General features: G+C 29.5%; 2 protein-coding genes across 2 annotated transcripts; one reads left to right on the plus strand and one right to left on the minus strand.

The window, feature by feature from the left end:
• Positions 1–561: 561 nt before the first annotated feature.
• Positions 562–21094, minus strand: LOC122498784 (myosin regulatory light chain 2-like). The gene is made up of 5 exons (XM_043606696.1): positions 20945–21094; positions 19635–19874; positions 18328–18509; positions 6690–6767; positions 562–1067 (listed from the first exon to the last, which is right to left on the minus strand). The coding sequence occupies exons 1-5, from the start codon at positions 20945–20947 to the stop codon at positions 917–919; spliced, it is 654 nt and encodes a 217-aa protein (XP_043462631.1). The 5' UTR covers positions 20948–21094; the 3' UTR covers positions 562–916.
• LOC122498785 lies at positions 2306–3967 on the plus strand. The gene is made up of 2 exons (XM_043606697.1): positions 2306–2686; positions 2914–3967. Exons 1-2 carry the CDS (start codon positions 2578–2580, stop codon positions 3153–3155), a joined length of 351 nt encoding a protein of 116 aa, XP_043462632.1. The 5' UTR covers positions 2306–2577; the 3' UTR covers positions 3156–3967.
• Positions 21095–23021: the final 1927 nt, after the last annotated feature.

Consider the following 23021-nt stretch of genomic DNA (forward strand, 5'->3'; position numbering starts at 1 on the left):
TAATAAAAATTTTATATAGAAAAATATAAACTTTCAAATTTTAGAAACATGTTCAAAAAATTTATTTTTTAATGGAAAATTAATTACTTTTAATGAACAATTTAAAAAATTAACATGTTCTGATCTAGTTAGCAACTTTTTTTTTGAATGCATCAAATTTATATCGATTCAACCCGCCTTTTATAGCACCTTTCACACTTAAATTTAAATATTTTTTTAAATTTAAGTGTGAAAGGTGACCCATCAGGAATCTTCACCTCATGACAAATGTTCTAAATGCGATAAAAAAAAGAGAATGCATTTTTTAAAAACTGTAGTGGTGCAGAAAAATGAAAAAACTGATCTGTGCAACGTTACACCTATAGTATAGTACTTACATCATGCTGTTGATCTAGAAGGACGAGGAGTCGAAATTAAATTAAATGATTGAACGAGCTTACCTTTAGTAATGTTCAGTCCCATTTGCGATTGAACATCAGTTACGGTAAGTTCGTTTAATCCTTGAATTGTTCAAAGGAAATACAAATAAAATCACATTATAATAAAATAACAAAACTGAAATTATTGGTCTTACGATATCTTTACAATTAATTTATTTTATGACAGATACAGTTTTATAAATTATGTGAGAACTTATGTATCTATACAAAGAAATGACAATGTCCGCTGGGGAATATGTCATATTGGAAATAAGTTTTTCTTCGACAGCACAATATTCAAATAACAAATTTTTTACGTCAAAAAGATTATTTTATCCTTATTTTTTGTGTCATTATTGTTTATGAAAATCACAGCCGTCGGTATGATGTTTTTAAATACACTTATTATGTGCGCATGAACAGTCATTATTATTTTAAAGAAAATATGAAAAAATTTTACCAGCAAGCAATCGATTTTTGTATGTAAAACTTTAGCATTAATCATCTTCATCTTCTTTACCAATCAACATGTTGATAAGACTCTCAATATCAATCCTACCCTTGTCATCAATGAAACAATGGTCGAATGCTTCATTTACTTCCTTGTTCGTGAATTTGTCACAGAAAACTGTCAAGGCGTGCCTGAATCTATAAATATAAATAATCCACATTCTATATTTTCATAAATTGATTTTAAAAGTTAATTTTTAAATTTTTTTAGATTCCCAAATAGCACAACATTTGGGCTCAATATTGTGACAACATTGCATATAAATATTGTTAACATTGACTACGTCCACCCTGTGGAACACTGTCTGGTAATGTTAACACACCATTGACAGGTAATATTTCCTTGCAATATTAAAGCAACGTTGACTATCAATGCTTAATAATATAATAAAATCGCTGCAAAGTAAAAACTCGTTTTTGTGCTCATTTTACGAAAATTTTGCTTCCTCATAAAAATTTCATTTTATGAATTTTAGAAATCCCATTATTAACATATATTATTGCAAATTTAGAACCAAGAAACCACAAAAAGTTATATTTTAATTTATAATTTTCCAATTATCAATAACTTTGGCTAACGTGCCCGGAAAATGTACAAAAAGATGTAGAAAGATATGTCTCGAAATAATAAGATGTAATACTGGCTATGACATTATTCGTCTGAACTACGTCTTATATACGCATTCGACATAATGAATGGTATTCTTGAATCACTCGTGACGTATCAAGAATAAGTTTTAAATGTCGCAAGCGATGTATATTACATGATATTTATCGCAGACGAGAATTCTCACATAGCTTCAAGAATTTGGCCCCTGACATTTAAAATTTCGTGTCATACATTACTGAAATTGTAAACATACTATTATATTAGGAAGTAAAATAATATTATTTTCATTAAATTAATTATAAGAATTAAAATTTTTATATAATTTCTAACCTCCAGAAAAATTCTAACCCATTCTTGCGATAATTTTGTCACTTAAAAGCTATTATATTCGTAAAGGTTTTAATAAAGTAAATAATTTTTACCTTTTGCAAATACAAAATAAGGATGCCTTTATCTTAAGGAGGAATTGTATACCTAATCGGGCCAAAAGTTTGTGACATTTAGGGGAATTTGTAATTTTTTTATTCAAGCTACATATAGCAGTTTTTCTTATTGAAATCATAAAAGTAGACATCAATGAATATTGAAAAGTATATATTAAATAAGGAAAAGATAATAAATTAATCAAATTAATTTTTTTATAAAAGCAGAAAATAATTTTTGTTACTGTCTGTACGAATTTAAAACCTAAGAAAATAAAAGTTACTGAAATTCTCTAAAAATTATTTTCGGATTTATCGAGTATTCCATTGCAAACTTTGAAAAAATACACGGAGAAAAAACGGGAGAAAAAAAACGGGGAGAAAAAACGGGGATTTGTAGCGCAAGGGCGATGCCATACGGCGAAAGCACGCACTCGTACGATTACAGTAAGAGCTCTTGCTGCAATCGTACGAGTTCGTGCTTACGCCGTAAGGCAGTGCCCATGCGTTAAAGACATAGACCACTGCGTGCTACAAAGCCCTGTTTTTTCTCTCCGAAAATATAAATAAAAATCAGCAATTGGATGCAGACAGGCTTGACCGACAAGCGAAACGGATGAAAATAGCAAGTGATGCTCAGCATTTACCATTGACAACATGGTACAATGTGACAATTCCGATATCTGATGTTGATAGAAGTAAAACTGATCTGCGAAATCTTATTGGTAAGTTTTATATTTTTTGGTAACAATGAAAATAATTAATTATAAAATAAAGAAATGTTAATTGAAAGTCGATATAAAAAATAATAATAAAGTAATATGTTAGAAAATAATAATAAAATAATATAAAAAAGTATTAACAATAATGATAAAGTAATATATTGGAAAACAATAATAAAATAATATAAAAAAGTAATAATAAAATAATATAGTATCTATACTATTTACAGGTGTTATAATCGATTTTACTGAAGATAATGACTACAAAGTTGGAACAAAGGATGGAATAATTGCTCAAATGTTCATCCGAAACCAGATCGCTTCAAAAAATAATAATTTTTTTTCGTTGAATGAAGGACAAGGCTTTGTAAAGTGCTCTTGCTTGCAAAAGTGCACCACTAAAAATGTGCGTGTAGAAAAAAAATGGTTTGTGCAGTTCGAAGTGCCACAACTCAATGAGTTGTACAAATAAGTAGCACTTTGTATAATAAAAATAATTGAATTTGAATAAAAAAATAATTTAAAATACCTATTTTGAAATATAATAATTTGTTCGATAAAAATATTTATTTATTTATTAAAGTTATTTTTTAGTTTTCCCAGTACACCATAAATAGTTTTAACAACATTGTACAAAACGCGTTGTACCGAGCTCCGTCAGTACAAGAATATCTGTATAAAGCCCAGGAATTTCAAGTTTGTACAAAATGACCCGTACCAATCGCGCTTTGTACAAAAATCGTTGTACACACCGCGCTCTGTACAATTCCAGGCTTGGTACGCAACAAAGACACTTTGAGAACTTTAACAGATTTACTCAGAAAAGACTGCGTTAAGCAATTTAAGACAACACATGATGCGAAGCTTCAGGATAGAAAAGATTTAAATTCAGTACTTTCAATAAAAAAATTCTAGAGTGAGAAGGTGCTTTGTTAATATATGTATGATTCACGATTACCGGAAAATTAATGGGACTTAGCATTGTCAGCTGCTGTTTATGTGTATAATTGGATCCCTCATAAATCAAATAATATGATCATTCCTCTACAAAAATTTAATCCTAATCATAATTTTAATATCAAACAAATTAAAAGATTCGGGTGCATTGCTTGTATTAAAGTACAAAGACGAGTAAGATCCAAATTTCGAGCAGAGGGAAGGAGAGTCGTATTAGTAGGATATACACCGACTGAATATTAATTGCTAAAGCCAAAAGATAGAAAATTTTATGAAAGTCAACATGTAAGGTTCAATCAAAAATTAGTATATGGTGACAAATATGAAAGGAGTGATATTCGCGATATTCCTCAAGTTGAAGGTGAAATTGACAAAAATAAGTGGTTTGCTAAATTTAATATTAAGCAAAATAAATACATTTATGTCTCATGTTCATAACCCACGAAAAAAATTTATAAAAAAAATTTTAGAATTAACTTGCATATTGAATCAATTTCTTTTACCATAAACTATATTTTGAAAAAATATTTTTTACTAGTGTCAATTCTTTCACTGGTGCAACTACCCTAGAAAGTTCTCTGTATTTTTCCTGTAATATTCGCGTTAAAATACAGCAGTGTGCCAAATTTTAGCTCTCCGTCGGTACACTTACGGTGTACGGTACACTAAAAATTAATATTTATAAAATATCCTACTGTTTTACCCTGCAGATAAACGAGAACTCTTAAAAAAATTCATAAAAAAAGATTCAAAAGAGACCTTAAATGTGTCACTTAAAGACGTCCGAAAAATCTTCTATGTCTTTGCCTAATGGGCCAAATCTAATGATTTCTTTAAGATGTATAAACGACTTTTTTTCTTTTAAACTTTAAAAATTTAAAAATTTAATAAATAGAAAATATTATTCTCTAAGTTCAACTTGGACTTGGAAAATTATTAATATAAAAGTTATTAAGTCAATTTTTTTTTAAAATATTAATTTTAGCAATGAGTCCGTCGATTTTTTTGAAACTTGGTGTAAATTTAGTATTGTGTATGAAAAGAAACATTTTTCGTACATGTTAGTCGAAGTTATTTATATTTCAAACATTAGGGGAGACTTGGTGCAGTTGTTACAAATGGAATATCTTGAAAACAGTGAATTATAGAGATTGGGTTCCAAAGGGAAAAATGTTTAGTTTCTATGTTCCAACTTGTTGCAATATGTTTAAAAATTAAATGCAAGCTTTACAAGTAAAAAAATATGCTTTAAATAGCTTTAACAAACTATCTTAGTTGTCCACATTTTGTGTGCATACTTTTTTAATAAAGTGATTTAAGGTAAAAAATGTACCTGTTGTGCCAAAATTCAGCAGATTCGTTTGAATTGTAAAATATTTGTCAAAAATGTAATCACACTATTGTTTATGAAAAATCTCATGTTTTTTCTAAATTTGACTTCAAGATTAAAGAAAAAACTTTTAAAAGTTTTTTCATTTCGAAACAATATTAGTGCTGCCATTTCTATGGAACTGTCACGTACTATTGCGTCGAGCCAAAAATTATGAATATTCAATAAAAATTGTTATAAAAAATTATTTGTCTTCAATTCACTTCAATTCACTTTGTGCAGTTGTTACAATTTACACGCTGTCACTCAAATGCTTCTAGTTAATTAAATAATAAATATAGAGCCAAATCAATTATGACCTTTTAAATCTAGATAATAGACCTTTGATTTAATCGTATGACCAAACAAATTAGAGTTAAACTCTAATTACTGTAACTGATTTTATCAAAATTGTAACAACTCCACCTAGTCTCCCCTAAAAATTACAAAATATCTTTTTGTATTTTTTTAGTATTAAATTTTGCAATAATATTTAACAATAATGCCATTTATAAAATTCTTAATATAATAATCTTTATGAGAAAGCAAAGTATTCATAAAATGAACAAAAAAAATCGCTACGTTAAACGCACCTACGTATATTTATTATACAAATATCTTAAAACTGAAAGAAGGATTTTTAAAATTCCTCAGAAATTTTTGTTTTAATTTTGAATGTTGAAGTAATTATATAATGAAATCTTATTATTTGCATCAAGACAAATCGATTGACCTATGTAAAGTATAAACTGTATTAGAATTTGGAAAATTAATCACAATTAAAGCTGAAAAATCCACGCATGTTAATGCTTTCTCCACAAGGAACCAAATATTTTTTATGATCTTAAAGAGGAAGCAAAATTTTCATGTAATGAACATTTGAATTAACAATTTGTTTAATATTGTAAATCTGCAAATAGATTTTATAAAATTCTTTGTTAGATTATAATTTATCAAAAAATTTGGAAAATCCATTTTGTAAAATTAATTTTTATAAACTATGAAAACTGATCTACTTTGAATAACAATAATACCAAATATTTTCCGAATAATTACATCATACCATTAAAATATTAGACTTATAAACACAAGAACATTGATTACATGGTTTCCAAAAGAAAAAGAAAATTAAAGAAAAGTAGAAGCTATGTAGGTAACTTATTAAATATGTTAAGCGTAAAATTTTAATAAGACCAGTGCTAGAATTGTTTTGTAAAAACAGATGAAAAAAATTAAAATTAAGTTTATAGATTAAAATACACGTATATCTGGCATGTGCACTCATAAGCTTTAATGTTTTCCTTCCTGTTTGACGGCGCTTTAAAAAGTTGAGACGTATGAACGAACTTATACATCACAAACTAACAATATTTTGATATATGTATCACGATCTTTCAAAACGCCGTTAAACCGGAAAGATATGTTAGTTGGTGACGTAAAAGTTCGTTCATACGTCACGAACTAACAACATTTTTAGAGATGTAGCACGACTTTTTGAAACGCCGTTACACCGGAAGGGAAGCATTAAAGCATTTGAGTGTACTTGGTGATTTCTCGTTTATCACGTCCGACATACAATACTTGTTTAATTGTCTTTTAAAGTGTAAATTTTTAATGGAGATAAATTTTGAAAGGGAAAGAATTTCATTTTGTTAAAAATAATTTACAGAAAATAAATACCTTTCGCCATCAATTTTTCCTTGACCATTATCGAATGTGGCGACACATTTAATTATGACATCATCATCATCGGTTCCTAAATACAAAATTTAAATATATATGTCAATAATGATCATTTATTATTCAAAATAAATTTTTATTTCATTCTGTACACTTACCTCCTATAAAGTGGAATTGTTAGCATATTTCATATTCCGCCATTCATGAAAAAGAAAAAAGATACATTTTAAAAATTTTATTGTTAACTTAATTCCTTGTAAAATTTTAATATTAAAAATGGTGAATAATTCATAAAAAGTATTAGAAATTATTTGACATTTTTTTACACTCGAATGCAATGAAAAAAGAAATTAAAGAAGTGAGAGTATAAAATTTTAAAATTTCGAAAGATATTCTACGTTATAAGTCAAAATATCGTAAGTTGAAAAAGAAAAATGATACATTGGAAAGAAAGATAGCAGTTTTAGAGGATAAAATTGACATCCAGGATAATGACATCATAAGTGTAAGTGAATTGGGAAAGCTGCAACGCGTAAGACATATTTTTAGATGAAAATTTAAAAACAAGAAAAACTTGTATCCCTATAGAAATTTGAAAATATATTTTCCTATTTTAATCTATTTTTTGGAGAAATTTTAATTTATCTCAAAACTGTGACGTGTTGGGGCAAAAGTAGACCCAGGTTTGAATTCAGCGCGTCAAAATACGTATAGAACACATAGTGCCATCAATGTATACTTTCCCGAAAAAAATTTTGTGGTCCTGTGCTATTAATCACACTATATTACAAAAAAAAATTGGCATAACTTCGTATCGGACCTATTAAAGGTTGTAGGTCTCAAAAAATTGAAAAATTGGTATATCTCGTAAAATGTTTATTTCTGGACCGATTTTAAAAATTTGTTTACCTTTTAAAGCTAAAAATAGAGCTTTTTAACCCACATAGAGTTTTTTGTTAATATTAATATTTATTTAAAAGAAAATTGTTAAGAAACTTTGAAGATTAGCGTTTTTCGCGATTTTTTAACTTTAACGGTTATTTTAAGCTTAAATTCTAATTTTTAAACATTTTTTCTCTGTCTGTGATGTTAAAGAGTATGAAATTCTGCGTTTAACGAGCCCCACTTTATTAGAATTAGTTATGGCAATGTTAAAAAAACGTTGTTACGGTAACCTCATTTACTTGATAGTTGCTTAAAAACAGCGCTATAAAATATGACGTCAGGTTAGCGCAATATCATACTTATTCGATAAAGAAAGCAAGAATATACCTATTCAGAAAAAATGCAAGAACGTGCTTATTGGGTTGCGGCCCACTTGCCCGACTTCATCCGCCTGACTCATAACGTCCGATCTTTAATTAGCCCGACAGGACATTTGCCCGATTCCTACCGCCCGACAGAACCTTTTGCCCGATACCAAAAACCCGATTCTATGCGCCCGGCCCGACTGAACCTTTTGCCCGATTCTGAAATATTATAAAATTAAATAATTTATTTAACTTACTTTTATTAATAATATTGATTGAAAGTAAAAATAAAATAAATGAAATAAAAATATAATTCATTCTTATTTCAAATACAACGATCGTCTGTTTTTTGTCTATAACTTCACATCATAACAAACAAAATTCTCAGTCTCTGTCTTTCTGTCAACACAAAATTTTTAGTGAAATATTAAATTTTTTTAGTGCTAATATGGTTTAGAAGAACTGCGGGAAATTCCAGACCGTTTTCAGAACACACTTGGCGGATAGCCTATTTTATTCTACGATTCGGAAAATGATAAAGAAGAGTTTGACGATTCTTCTGGAAGAGTCATAGTTTTTGGTTCCAGAAGAAATTTGGAGTTACTATCAAATAGTACTTCCTGGTATCTAGACAGAACATTTTCTGTTTGTCCGGCCATATTTACGCAGGTTAATTTTTAAAAAATTTAAAAAATTTAAATTAAAAAAATACTAACTAAAGTATTTAATTCTTTCATTTTCTTTAGGTTTTCACTCTTTCCATTTGTTTATGTATTGTTATTTTCAAAAGCATCGTCGCAATATGAAGCAGTATTAAAAGCAATAACAACTGTAGCAACAACTGTAGCAACAACTGTAGGAATAACAACTGTAGCTGACAAATTTGGCCTCCGTCATTGCAGACCTCAACGAATAGTATCCGATTTCGAACTGTCCATCATCATCGCGAGTTCTTCATGGTTTCCAAACACTGTAATCGCTTACTGCTTCTTTCACTTAGGACAATCACTTTATCGTCGAAGACAAAGTGAGGGGTTACAAACAGCGTATCAAGATACGACAGATAATACAGTACAAAAATACACTCATATGTGGACGTCCACATGAAAAGGGCCCATTTTGGCACTATTGGAGTTATTTATATGGGCGTATTTCTGGCAAAATTTGGAAAATTTTGAGTGGTCTTAGAACTTTTTTAGTTAAAAATTCGCTGAGTTACGGAATTTCAAAGTTTAGAACGCCAAAGACCTCATTTCGAGAAAGACGGAATTAAAGATTGCGATACAAACTAATTATTGTATCTCTGGTTCTTCTTGGAAGTTATTCAGATATAATTGTTTCCAGTTCAGGGCACCTTGAAGACAAAAAACCAACAGGTTTTAAATTTTTAAAACCATCCCCCCTCTTAATTATGAAAATACGAAAAATCGACAATATGGGCCCTTTTCTAAAAAGGACAGTTTTTCTATTAAAAAACCATTTTTTTACAAGACTAATGATTAGATACAATTTTATTGTGTCATTTGAAGAAAAAGAATAGATATTAAACTGATTTAAAATTTTTTGACAGTCTCTATTGTGAAAAAATTGACGCAATATCCAAATTTTCATTTCGACAATTACGAAAAAAAGACTCTAACATCAATATCTCTGGTTCTTCTGGGAAGTTATTCAGATAACAATTGTTTACAATCCAGGGTACCTAAAAGATAAAAAACCAATAGGTTTTAAATTTTTAAAACCACCCCCCCCCCTCTTAATTATGAAAATACGAAAAATCGACAATATGGGCCCTTTTCTAAAAAGGACAGTTTTTCTATTAAAAAACCATTTTTTTACAAGACTAATGATTGGGTATAATTTTATTGTGTCATTTGAAGGAAAAGAATAGATATTAAAATTATTTAAAATGTTTTGTCAGTCTCTATTATGAAAAAATTGACGCAATATCCAAATTTTCATTTCGACAATTACAAAAAAAAGACTGTAACATAAATATCTCTGGTTCTTCTACGAAGTTATTTAGATAAGAATTGTTTACAGTCCAGGACACCTTAAAGATGACAAAACATGTAGATTGATAATAAGAAATAAAAAAAAATTAAGATTTTGCTCCAAAATTACTAAATTGCGATTATCTCGAAAACTAGAACCGACAATATGGGCCCTTTTCATGTGGACGTCCACATATGCTGCTTGCTACTGCAATGGTTCCCATCGATGCCGTTGTTTCAGCTTTTGAGATAGTGCTCGAAAACGCGCCAGACGACTTTCTTCTAATTTGCTACTATTTCGATCATACTTATGTTAGAAGTCGTCCACGTCGAGGTCATGCAAGGACTGTATCACCAAGATATGCTATAGAATTATGAAACCAGTATGAGGCCACCCTTCAAGGTTTACATCGAACAAATAATATCAGTGAAAGGTGGCACAATCGATTCAGGTTGGTCGTCGGGAAAAACCACCCTGACTTGTATTCCTGCCTTAAAGAATTTCAAAAAGAGCAGAGTGACACTGACGATTGCATCATCGACATGAATCTCGGAAAATGTGTAAAAGCAGAACCGAAAAAAGCCTGGATTGCTATTCAAGAGCGAATGCGACGAATTGCTATGGATTATAACACTTACAAAGACGAAGACAGAATTGTATTTAATTTACAAATCGGGTAAAACGTGCTATCAGACAGATGGAATCGGGCAAAACGTAACATCGGGCTTATGGAATCGGGCAAAAGGTGTCGGGAATTTTTTTTTGGGCTCCTGTAAATCGGGCGAAGGTTCAGTCGGGCGGTTGAACTACAATCGCTTATTCAGAATATAAAGTAAAAACATACAAATTCGAAAATTAACCTTTTATGTCAATATTCAAATCTTACTTTTGTACAATTGTTTTAAGAATAATTACTTTTATTTCGTTTTATTGAGAATAACTTTTTTAATATTTTGTTTTTCTAATATGAAAAGTATTATTGATATATAATTGTAGTATTCTTGATAATTTGAAATTTGCCTGAAAAGGTTAATTTTCGAATTCGTTTGTTTTTACTTTATATTCTGAATAAGCATGTTCTTGCCTTTTTTCTGAATTTGCTTTCTTTTCCGAATAAGTATGATATTGGCCTAACCCGATCATGAATTGTGCAAATCGTAATAAGTTTTTTTACATTTTCATTTACGACTCCGATGACATAGTAACATCAACCGTATCACAAACAAGAAGATTGCTACTTCTGTCAAACCCAAGTTACAGATCATCATTATCAAACGCGTATGCGCATTACATACGATGATGTCTTTTCGGCAAAAAAAAACAGCATTTCTTGATGATTCTATTGTGGTGATGGAAACAGAAAAATCGGTTTGCATTATCAGTCATAAATCAGAAGAAGAAAAAGACATAGTTTGTTCCTTCTGGATCATCGTCCTTTGAAAGATACTTAATAACAAATCGCTGGGTTATTGGAAAAAAGGACATCTCGAATTTTGGTTCAAAAAGAGGACACCTCGCTTTTTAGTTGAAGAAAAGGACAGCTCGATAATATTAATTTTAAATGCATTTTTGTTTGACGATAATATGTGTAATGTAATTGATTTATTAGATTTTGCGCTCAAAAAACTATGAAGATAATATGTTCTTAAATCTTCTGTTGCAAAAACTCAAAAAACAATTACATTACACATAGTATCGCTAAACTAAAATTGATATAAAATGAATATTTTCAACGTGTCCTTTTTTTAGCTAAAATGCGAGGTGTCCTTTTTTTCCACTAACCCAGCGAAATGATGATTATAAGAATGTTATGCGTGATTTAAAACTATCACTAAGACAAACTGAAACCCATCACGATTGAAGCAATAGAACGTAGTGGATAATAGCTTTAAGGTTACCTTTCATCGGAAGGATGAACGGAAATCATTAACGACAATGGATAAAATTGTTTGCTCCATTAATTACGAGGTGCACCAATGGCAAATAGTTGCTGATTTAAAAGTACTGACGATTTTGTTTGGTATGCAAGGCGGGTACACTAAGAACCCATCTTACCTTTGCGAATGGGATAGTCATACAAAGAATACATACAAACAACTGTATGGATAACTCGAATATTATTCCAAATTCGGAAGCAAAACGTTCTAAATATTCCTTTAATCAAACCTGAAAAAATACTTTTGCCTTACTTTTAAAGCTTCGATACATGAAACAATTCACCAAAGGTCTTTCAATCGACAGTGAAGTGTTTCAATATTTCAAAACCAAGTTTTCTAAATTAAGCGATGCTAAAATCGAAAAAGTATACATTCCATAAAAAAATCTTAATAAATTATTATAATGAAAATTATTGAATATTCATCATATAAAATTTTTAATGTTTGAAAATCTTAAGAAAAACATATTAAACAAAATTTTTAGGTGTATTCGTTGGCCATCAAATTAGAAAAATTGTGAATGAACAAAACAAAACTTAATACTGTGGAAAATCGAGCTTGGGAAAGTTTTATTTCTTTGTGTCACAATTTTCTTGGAAACTAAAAAAGTTTTGATAACGTTAATGTGATTGAAGAATTTTTGAGCTTTTATTCTGTGATGGGCTGCAACATATCAACATCCCATTTGGATATTTTTCCTGAAAATCGTGGACAAATAAGAGACGAGTAGGGTGAAAGATTTCGTCAAGAAATAGAGTTAATTGAGAAAAGATTTCAAGGAAAAAGCACAGTCTACATGCTTTTAGAATATTGTTAGTCGATTAAACGACAAAAGGACGATTCTACTTGAAGAAGAAAAAGATTAAATAAGCACTTTTAAAATTGGCATAATTTAAATTTCCTTTAACATTAAATATATCGCAAATAATAAGTTTGATTTAATTTACGTTTTCTTATTCACAGTAGACAAAAATATTTGAAATATAATATTTATAGAAAGAAAATTGATAAATAATAAATTAAATAATATTTTATGAGTTCTAATAAACTAGGGCCCGTTGAACGCAGAATTTATTCCAAACAAAATATTTCCGACTATTTTCCGTCGCTATTTCGAATGGCGTGGTAAAAATTTCCAAAATATGAAATTTAACCCCATCTTTTAAAGAAACTTTCAAAAAAATGCAAGTTTGTTTTGTGCAATATATTTTTTTATTGAAATTTTGATTGTTATATCGGTTTCTACATATCGTCTAAGGTATATTCCTGATAGCTGTACTTGAAAAATATGCATTAGTTTTTTTCATCTTTCATTAAAAACTGGCTCCTAAAAGCTAAATTTTTTAAAATTACACATAAAAACTGTGTTTCTGCTCAAATTCGCTTAAAAATTGTTACTCGGGGGTTTATGAGGTCGTTAATTACGAATCTGATGTTAGTTTTTAAAAATCCAAAATGCCGGATCCAATATGGTGGACGAAAAAATAAAAATCATCCGGATTGGCTTGAAAATTGTTACCCCGGGGGTTTTTGGAGTAGTTGATTACGAATCGGATGTTAGTTTTAAAAAATCCAAAATTGCAGGTCAATTACACTGGACGATATTTTTAAAAATTGACTAGATTTACAATAAAGTTGCCAGATTTTGAAAAAAAAAAATATTTTAGAACCTAAAAATCAGCAGATTTAGAGTAGGTATAACATTTTTTAACATAACAGTAGTGTTGTTTTGATCCATACAGTTCTAAAATATAAATGTGCTAAATATTTTTTTTAATCTAGTCAATTTTTAAACATTTTGTCCGCTATATTTGACCCGCAATTTTTGATTTTTGAAAACTAACATCAGATTCGTAATCAGCTACTCCAATAATTTTCGGGTAATAATTTTCAAGCCAATCCGAATGATTTTTATTTTTTCGTCCGCCACATTAGACCCGGAATTTTTTATTTTTAAAAACAAACATAAAATTCGTATCAGCGACCCTGAAAACCCCCGAGTAACAAGTTTCAGGCGAATTTGGTAAATTTTTAAAAATGTCGTTCCCCATAATGGATCCGCTATTTTGGATTTTTTAAAACTAACATCAAATTCGTAATTAGCGACCCTATAAACTCCTAAGTAACAATGTTCAAGCGAATTTGAGTCTAGTTCGAGTTCAGTTATTAAATTATTAGTGATTTAATACGTACCCTATTTTTAGTTTTTTAAGACGAAGAAGTTATGATAGGTTTGATTTGAAGTAATTTTTAATGTCACAGTATTATCATTAACTAAATGTGACTTTTATAGGTTCTCAATATTAAATTGTCAATCGATACTGATCAGTTGAAAACTTATTTTACCCTATTATATCCACCATTTAAAATTTTTAAAATTTGATGTCAAATGTAATTAGTGTATATAAGCATTAAGGAATCTTTCTAGTCAAGGAATTCAAAAAAGTCGATTTTGTCTGCTTCAAAATGATCCTTAGTATCATAAACTTCTGCCCAAAACATTTTTGAAGGAATATAAAAAAAATATAGCAATTTACATGACCTTATGACTTAACCCACTATAATAAGTTAAAAATATTATAAACGCGTGTTTCTAGAAAAAACAGTTTTGAAAATGGGTATCTTTTCTTAAAAGTTACCAAACCGATTTTAAAAAATCTGAAAGCATTGGATTCTTTATCTAAAAAACTAGACATCAAATCTCTAAAACCCTACTATTATACATTTTGTATAATAAGAGTTTAAAAACTTGTTTTTATCAACTGTACCAGAAAGTTCCCTTAACCCTCAAAGCGCACACTTTCTTAAATTAAAAATCGTATTTTAAAATCGCTTTATTAATACAAAAACGGTTATTAATTTTACTTACGAAATATAAAGTTAAGTTCAAAATATATCGCTTTATGGCATCACATGTTGAAATTTTACGAATTTAAACGAGATATTAAAGTTCAAATATATTATAGTATGGGTGTGAAACACCCAGTCTGCGCTGTAAGGGTTGATGAAACAGCGAATAATTACTGATTTAACAATTTATATTATATACGTTGTTTAAATCAACTGTACACCACCACAGCACCGAAACTTTCCTAAAAATTTATTAAATATTTACTTGCAATATTCGGAATATTCAATTGCAATGTATATTGAAAGTTGTGTAAAGATTTAAATGTCCTGATTAAATAAATGTTTAGTGTGAAAATTTCCTGAACATTTAAATTATATTTTCGCCTAATTATAATTATAATTAGGCGCAGATTTTATTGAAATGTTCAGGAAAATTTCGCGCTATAAACATTTATAAACAAAAGTTGTAGAGAACATATTTCTCTACATTTTATCTGATTGGGCCACTACTGTACAACTTAATGTGCGAAAGCAAGAGGGCGCCAAAATTGCTAAGAATCAGTTTTTCTTCTTTTTCGTACCAAAAAAATCATTTTTGCGTTTTGGTGTAAATAGAAAAGTTGTAGAGCTCAAAAAACCTACAAAATTCATATACATAATTTTTTATCCCACATGCACAAAAACGGCGCTTTCTGATAGCAGCCGACAGGGAGGAAAGTCATTCATTTCTTCGACCGTATGAAAATGGCGGCCGTGTTTTCCCAAGGGCAAGAAAATTAGCTGTTCACATGCATTTTTCTTGCCCAAGGGAGAAATCGGCCGCCATTTTCATACAAATCGAACAAGTGAATGACTTTTACTCCCTGTCGTCTGCTATCTGAAATCGCCGCTTTTGTGCATTAGGAATAAAAAATATCGTAAGTAACACGAGAATAAAGGCAGCCAATTTCTTTACGATGATTTTTGTGACACGAGTGGAGGTCTCGGGGCGCCTACGGCGCCCTCGACCTCCACTCGTGTCACAAAAATCACCGTAAAGAAATGGCTACCTTTCTCCTCTTGTTGCTTAATATACTATTTTTTCACGTTGCACTCTTTTGGAGTTACAGGCTATTTATTAATTGTTTCGTATAGGTAATACATATAATTGGCGGGAATGGAATGACCGAAGTTCTATTTATTGTTCTCGAGGTTTGTGATTATAGCAAAATGTTAAATTTGGTTTACTATTTTAGCGGAAAAAAGCGTTTTATTGAAAAAATTACAGTTATTTGAAAATCATCCATATATTATAAATAGTAGTTTAGTAACGTTCGCGTTGAAACCGGGCGAGTGTAAAGACGAGTTCGTAGATCATTGTTCAAAGGAAAAAACGAGGTCCACCCTTGATTATACAATACTTTATGTCATATATGCTTAAAACCGAAAAGTCATCCTAACCTAAAAATTTCGACTGAATCGTAAATTTTCGAAAAGAATGCACAATTAATAATCTAATCGAAATTTTTAGGTTAAGATGACTTCACGATTTTGAACAATGTTCTACGAACGTTACTAAACTCCGCTTTACACCCTTGGTGCATAATACACTATTATGTCAGCGTTATATTTATATTTATAATATATGGATGATTTTCAAATAACTATCATTTTTTATTAAAACACTTTTTTCCGCTAAAATAGTAAACTAAATTTAACATTTTGCTGTAAACATAAACCTCGAGAACAATAAATAGAACTTCGGTCATTCCATTCCCGCCAATTATATGTATTAACTATAAGTAACAATTAATAAAGAGCCTGTAGCTTCAAAAGAGTGCAACGTGGAAAAAAATTATGTATATGAATTTTGTAGGTTTTTTGAGTTCAACAACTTTTCTATTTACACCAAAACGCAAAAATGGTTTGTTTTGTACGAAAAAGAGGAAAAACTGATTCTTAGCAATTTTGGCGCCCTCTAGCTTTCGCACATTAAGTTGTACAGTAGTGGCCCAATGAGATAAAATGTAGAGAAATATGTTCTCTACAACTTTTGTTTGAGAAATTTTTTAGTAAAACTTACGGTTTTGCACAAAATCGAATCCAAAGAAATTTTGAGTTTCTCCCCCTTCCCCAAGGGAGGGTGTCCCAACTTTTTGGTTATAAGCTAGTCACATATACCACTAACGATTTATGAAATAGTCTCGAGTAAGGTATTTTTTTCCAAAAAAACGGCTTTTTCAAGCTAGATTGACTGTACTATCACAGACTTGGAAGTATTTACTTGCAAAGTTTAGTGAAAATTATGTAAAGATTTAAATGTCCCACTTCAATAAATGTTTAGCGTGAAACTTTCGCTTATAATAGAGTAACCGAAAATGTAATTTAAAAGTTCAGGAAAGTCTCACACTAAACATTTATTGAAGTGGGACATTTAAATCTTTACACAATTTTCGCTAAACTTTGCAAGTAAATTCTTCCAAGTTTGCAAGTAACTCTTTTATAAATTTTCAGGAAAGTTTCAGTACTGTGTTTTTAAAACATCACCAAGCAGGAAGGAAAGTATTAATGCATCTAAATGGACATGAAATTACTGGTGTAGATTTATAGAGTTCATTATGTTAATTTTATGCTCGATTTTATATACAGTAGGGGAGACTGGGGTAAACCCGCTCACAGGGTAAACCCGCTCACTAGGGATTTTACGCCATGAACTCAACTTAAGATGAAGATATTGGTACTGTGAATAGTACTTGACATTCAACTTATATTAACGAACTTTCGTTTAGTTTTATGAACTGAACATAGAATCAGAGACGATCAAATGTTTTTAGAGGTGTCAGAAAAAAAACGTATTTTGGATTTTTAAGTTTTTCGATCATTATTTTTGAGTCTTAATTTATCTGGCAAATTTTTTTTGTTGCTATTGGATGTCCTTCTTCGAAGTACATATATAGTTTTGTCTTATTTTAAAAAGATTTAATTAAATTTATTCTGAAATGTGAGGAATACACTCGGGGTAAAGTCGCTCACGTGAAGTCGGGGTAAAGCCGCTCACTTAGTTTTAAATTTAAAATTTAGAATAAAATAATTTCACGTATTATATTTCAACAATAACACAATTTATGACTTATTAAAACCAAAATTGTAACTACATTTCACTTTCTCTTAATAAAATATAACACTATTTAAATCCATAGTTGTAATTCATGAAATCTATGTTCATTATTTATTAAACCAATTTGTTGTTTATAGAATTGTTTATAAAACTCATAAATTATCAATAATAATTCATACTTAAGACGGGAATAAGACGAACTTTAATATTTAAAAAATAAAACTCTTCCGTCTTGAAAAGATAAGGTGAGCGGGTTTACCCTGGAAAATTGTGATTTTGAAATTTGCTATATGTTTATTAAAAAGTTTCTCTAAGTAAAACTAAAAAATATAAATCAAAAACTCTTTTTAATTTTTTTAGTAGAAATCATAAGCTTTCAAATGATATAAATTAACTTGGATTTAGAGAATAATTTCCTAGATTTTAGCCGATCTGAAAAAAAGTGAGCGGGTTTACCCCAGTCTCCCCTAACAAAAATTAAGTGTGCTATTAGTGAAAATATTAATATACCTTGTGACAGGCGTCCTGCAAATAAATGAAGAAATTGTGTGAAATTAATAGGTACAGGTACTTCCTCTAACATTGCTTCTACATCACTCTCCTCTACCAATTTTCCAACTTGATCAAAGATCCATGTTAAGTCTTCCTTTCCAATAACACCATCTTTGTCATGATCTATCAGTGCAAATCCCTAAAACAATCAGTTGAATAATAATTAAATTTTTTCATTTTATTTCTATCTAATTTTAGAATTAGGTTTGTACCATAAAATTTATGGAAACTAAAATTTTTTCCTGTTCATTTTTTGATAGATGATAAAATTTTGAACAGAACAAGATTTTTCAGAAGTTATTAGCCCAATATTTCACATTATATATTTTCGTAGAGTTTTCGATACAACTGTTAAACTGGTACCAACTCTAATTGGAGTTGGTAACAGTTTAACATTTTTTTAATATTTCCTTATTACATTTGTTTAATTTCTTGTATTAATTTTACACGGAAAAAAATCCTTAGCTGATAAAGAATTTTTAAACTGTTACCAAATCTAATTGGAGTTGGTAACAGTTTAACAGTTTTTTAAAAGTTATCGCAGACTCTACAAAAATATACGATATGAAATATTTGCAAAATTTCCGTATGGAATTTCCGTAAAGCGCTTTTCGTAGAATCGTTTCACGTGGGATGTTTTACAAAAATTTGAATAAATTCTAAAATAATCAACGCTTTTTAATTATCTTACGCTTATTTTAAATGTAATTTTTTACAGAATGAGAATTACTTACAAGCATTAACGTGTAATTTTTTTCTTATAAAATGCAGATCGTCAAAGTTAGATGAAAAATTTCAAGAAATTTGAAATAATTTTGTTGTACTAAAAACTATTCTAGAAAATATATAAAACATAATATGGTGTAGATTTTTCAAGAGAATTTAATAAAAAAATATGTTTGAATATTAAAAATTGTTTTTCTGGTAATGATTGTTTCAGATTTTTGAATTTTTTTGGTCGAAGTTTGAAGACTTACATTTTCCAAAAAAAAAATTACATGTTAATGCCTATAAGTAATTCTTATTCTGTAGAAAATGACCTTTAAAATAAAAAATCGGTGGTCTCTCAATTTTGGCCAATACTGTACTCTCTGAATTTGAATCAGTGGAATTTACTGGGTTCTAGTTCTAAGTATACAACTTTTACTGCTTTTCTAGTGAATTTTAACTGATTACCAGTAAAAGTGGTATTCTTATAACTGGATCACATTGAATTCCACTTAATTCACAATTAAGAGAATACCAAGAAGAAAAATTTTTTCACCTCTTTAAACTCAGCGACTTGTTTTTGAGTAAACATAGAAAACACACTGGATCCTGTGCGTTTGACTTTTCTGCTTCCTCGACTTTCTCTACTAGATCTAGAGGACTTTGGAGTTTCTGCGGGTGTTGGTGGTTTTTCTGGTACTGGTTCAGGTTCGGGAGCTGGAGCTGGTGCAGCTTCTGCTGCTGGAGCTGCTTTTGCATCATCCTTCTTTTTAGTCTTTTTCTTAGTCTTATCAGCCTGAAATTAACGAAAAAACAATTTTTATAACGTAGTGACAAATAATGAAATGGAAAGTCATATATGGATTGCAGAATGTATAATGAAAAGCAGAATCTTTAAATAAGTGTTTAAGAATGTTCATCCAAAAAAAAGCAAACTTTAAAAAATAATCATTTAACATGTAAAAAATTAAAATTTTATTATTTTTAAAATTTTCTGGAAGAACATGTATTAATGTTCAAGAAAATATATTTAAAACCTACAAAATTTATTTGTTTTTACAATTTAAATGTGATGGCGGATGTAATTCTGTATCTGCTATGTTTTTAGAGAAGTTGAATTTTTAGTCTTGTTTTGAGTAAACATATTTTCGAAGAATTTTAAATTAAACTTTAAATTACTTTTATAATCTCTATAAAGAAGATATAACAAGAAATTTGGAACAGATGTTAATTGTATAAATGAAATTTTTCATTTTTTTGACAATTTATATTTTTCTTTTTCTAGAACATACTATTAACAATAATATGTTAATTATTTAAATGTTAATTAATTATTTTTCAAGATGTCTGGATTCTGATCGATTAACTACCTTAAACAGCTGTGATGATTGAAAAAATCATAAATAAATTGAGATGTTAAATAGTGAGATTGCTTAAAGTATCAATACAATTTAAAAGATGTTCGATAGTTGCTAAAAATAAGATAAACATCAGTATACAATAGTGGAGGCGAAGTGCCAAAAAGCGAATTTTTAGAATCTCTCTTAAAAGTTTCTTCTTACTTTAAAGCGGATGTCACTTTTTTAATACTGAAGCAACAAACATTAATTTTCCAACGTCAAAGCACGATATTCACAAAAAATATCACATCACGTAATCCTTCAGATCATATGAGTACACTACATAAAAAACTGAACATATTTTTCAATCAGATGTATTAAAAAGGTTCTTCATTTTTGGTCAGTGAGTGTCAAAGGTTGTTTTCTTTAATTTTCCAACAAAATGCACTTCTTTGAAAATTTGACTGCTTGATGTTTAATAATATTTTTCTCCTATTCTGTAATTAATTATTGCACTGATACTTACCATGGTTGAAAAGTTAGTTTTCAAAGAAGAATGTACAAGATGATTACAGAGAAACAACTGATCATGTGATTGATCTGAACTTCTCTATGTATCTTTTGATAGCCTCCCCCTCCATTACTTGATTAATTGAGTAGGGATCTCTTACCTGGTACATTGCCAACATCTATCAGACCATATATAGTGTCAGCAAACTCGAAATAGTACCCCTTATAATTGTCTCTTAAAGAAAAGTGTGTTGATAAAAGAACGTGATATTTATCTCTTTTGGTTTGTTTAAATAATAATACATTTAATTATATTTAGCTCTGAAATATTTAACATTTCTGTACCTTGATCATGCAGTATTATCACTATTAAGAATGATCTTTAATTTTAAAGTTTAAAAAAAGAAGAGTAAAATTTGTTACAGGTGTTTTTTTCAAAATAAGACAACTCCATATCATTCAAATACAAAAATTAATAAAAGCATATAAGTTTTTTCTTTTTACAAAATTAAACATTTTTTAAATAACAGTAATGGAGAAAATTATTATAATTAATTTTAATTAACCCCTTGACTGCCGATGGCAAAGATATTTGCCATTTCGGACTTTGCTCTGACTGCCGGAAAACTGACAATCTTTGCCATGATAAAAATTGATGTAAAAAAGTCAAAAATGGCTAAAAATTAAAAATAAAATAATTTCTTAAAAGTCAACGCTATGTAGAATGCGACGCACGTTTCTGTTTTTAAATTCAATAAATTATAAAAATGTTATAAATTTTTAAAAACAACACTTTTAGCAAATTTTTCAAAATCTTTGCCATAGACAATACAATGCATTTTTATTTTAAAAATGTCTAAAATCGCCTGAAATCTATTACTCGGGGGTTTTCGGGGTCGCTGATTACGAATATGATGTCAGTTTTTTAAAATTCAAAATGGCGAATCCAATATGGCGGACGACTTTTTTCAAAATTGTTCCAAATTACCTGAAATTTGTTACTCGGGGGTTGTCGGGGTCTCTGATTACGAATATGATAATGGTTTTTTAAAATTCAAAATGACGGATCCAATATGGCGAATGACCTTTTTAAAAATAAATCCAATTTACTTGAAATTTGTTACTCAGGGGTTATCGGGGTCGCTAATTACGAATATGATGTCGGTTTTTCAAAATTAAAAATGGCGGATCCAATTTTGCGGATGCTTTTTTTAAAAATTGATCCAATTTACAGGAAATTTGTTATTTGGGGATTGTCTGGGTCGCTGATTACGAATATGATGATGATTTTTTTAAATCCAAAATGGCGGATCCAATAAGAGCAGACATTTTTTTTTTAAATTTTGGATTCGCTTGAAAATTATCATTTGTGGGTTTTTGTGGTCGCTTATGACGAATCCGATGTCAGTTTTTAAAAATTCAAAATTTCGGATCTAATATGGCATACCGTGGAGATTTACTTTACCTATGAACTTATTGGAAAGGAGGAATGCGTTAGGACATTTCAATGGAATTTTAATTTTTGCACGCTCTTTATAGCTGTTCTATGAAACCGGCATTTGTAAAATTTATTCTGCTTTTATGATAAAAACAAATTTTTTAAAAAAAAGTGTCCGCTATATTGGATCCGACATTTTGAATTTTTAAAAACAGACATCCGATTCGTCATCAGCGACCCCAAACACCCCCGAGTGATAATTTTCAAGAAAATCCAAAATTTAAAAAAAATATCTGATATAATGGACTCTCCATTTTGAATTTTGAAAAACTGACATAAAATGTCCACCATATTGGATCCGCAATTTTTAATTTTTAAAAACTGACATCGGATTTATCATCAGCGACCCCAAAAACCTTCTAATGATAATTTTTAAGCGAATCCAAAATTTAAAAAAAATGTCCGCCATAGTGGATCCGCCATTTTGAATTTTAAAAAACCATCATCATATTCGTAGTCAGGGACCCCAAACCTCCTCGAGTAACAAATTTTAGGTAATTTTAATCTATTTTTAAAAATCCGTCCGACATATTGGATCCGCCATTTTGAATTTTGAAAAACCGACATCAGATTCGTAATCAGCGACCCCAAAAAT

The sequence above is a fragment of the Leptopilina heterotoma genome, unplaced genomic scaffold, assembly GCF_015476425.1.
Source record: "Leptopilina heterotoma isolate Lh14 unplaced genomic scaffold, ASM1547642v1 Lhet_16, whole genome shotgun sequence".
NCBI classification, from domain to species: domain Eukaryota; kingdom Metazoa; phylum Arthropoda; class Insecta; order Hymenoptera; family Figitidae; genus Leptopilina; species Leptopilina heterotoma.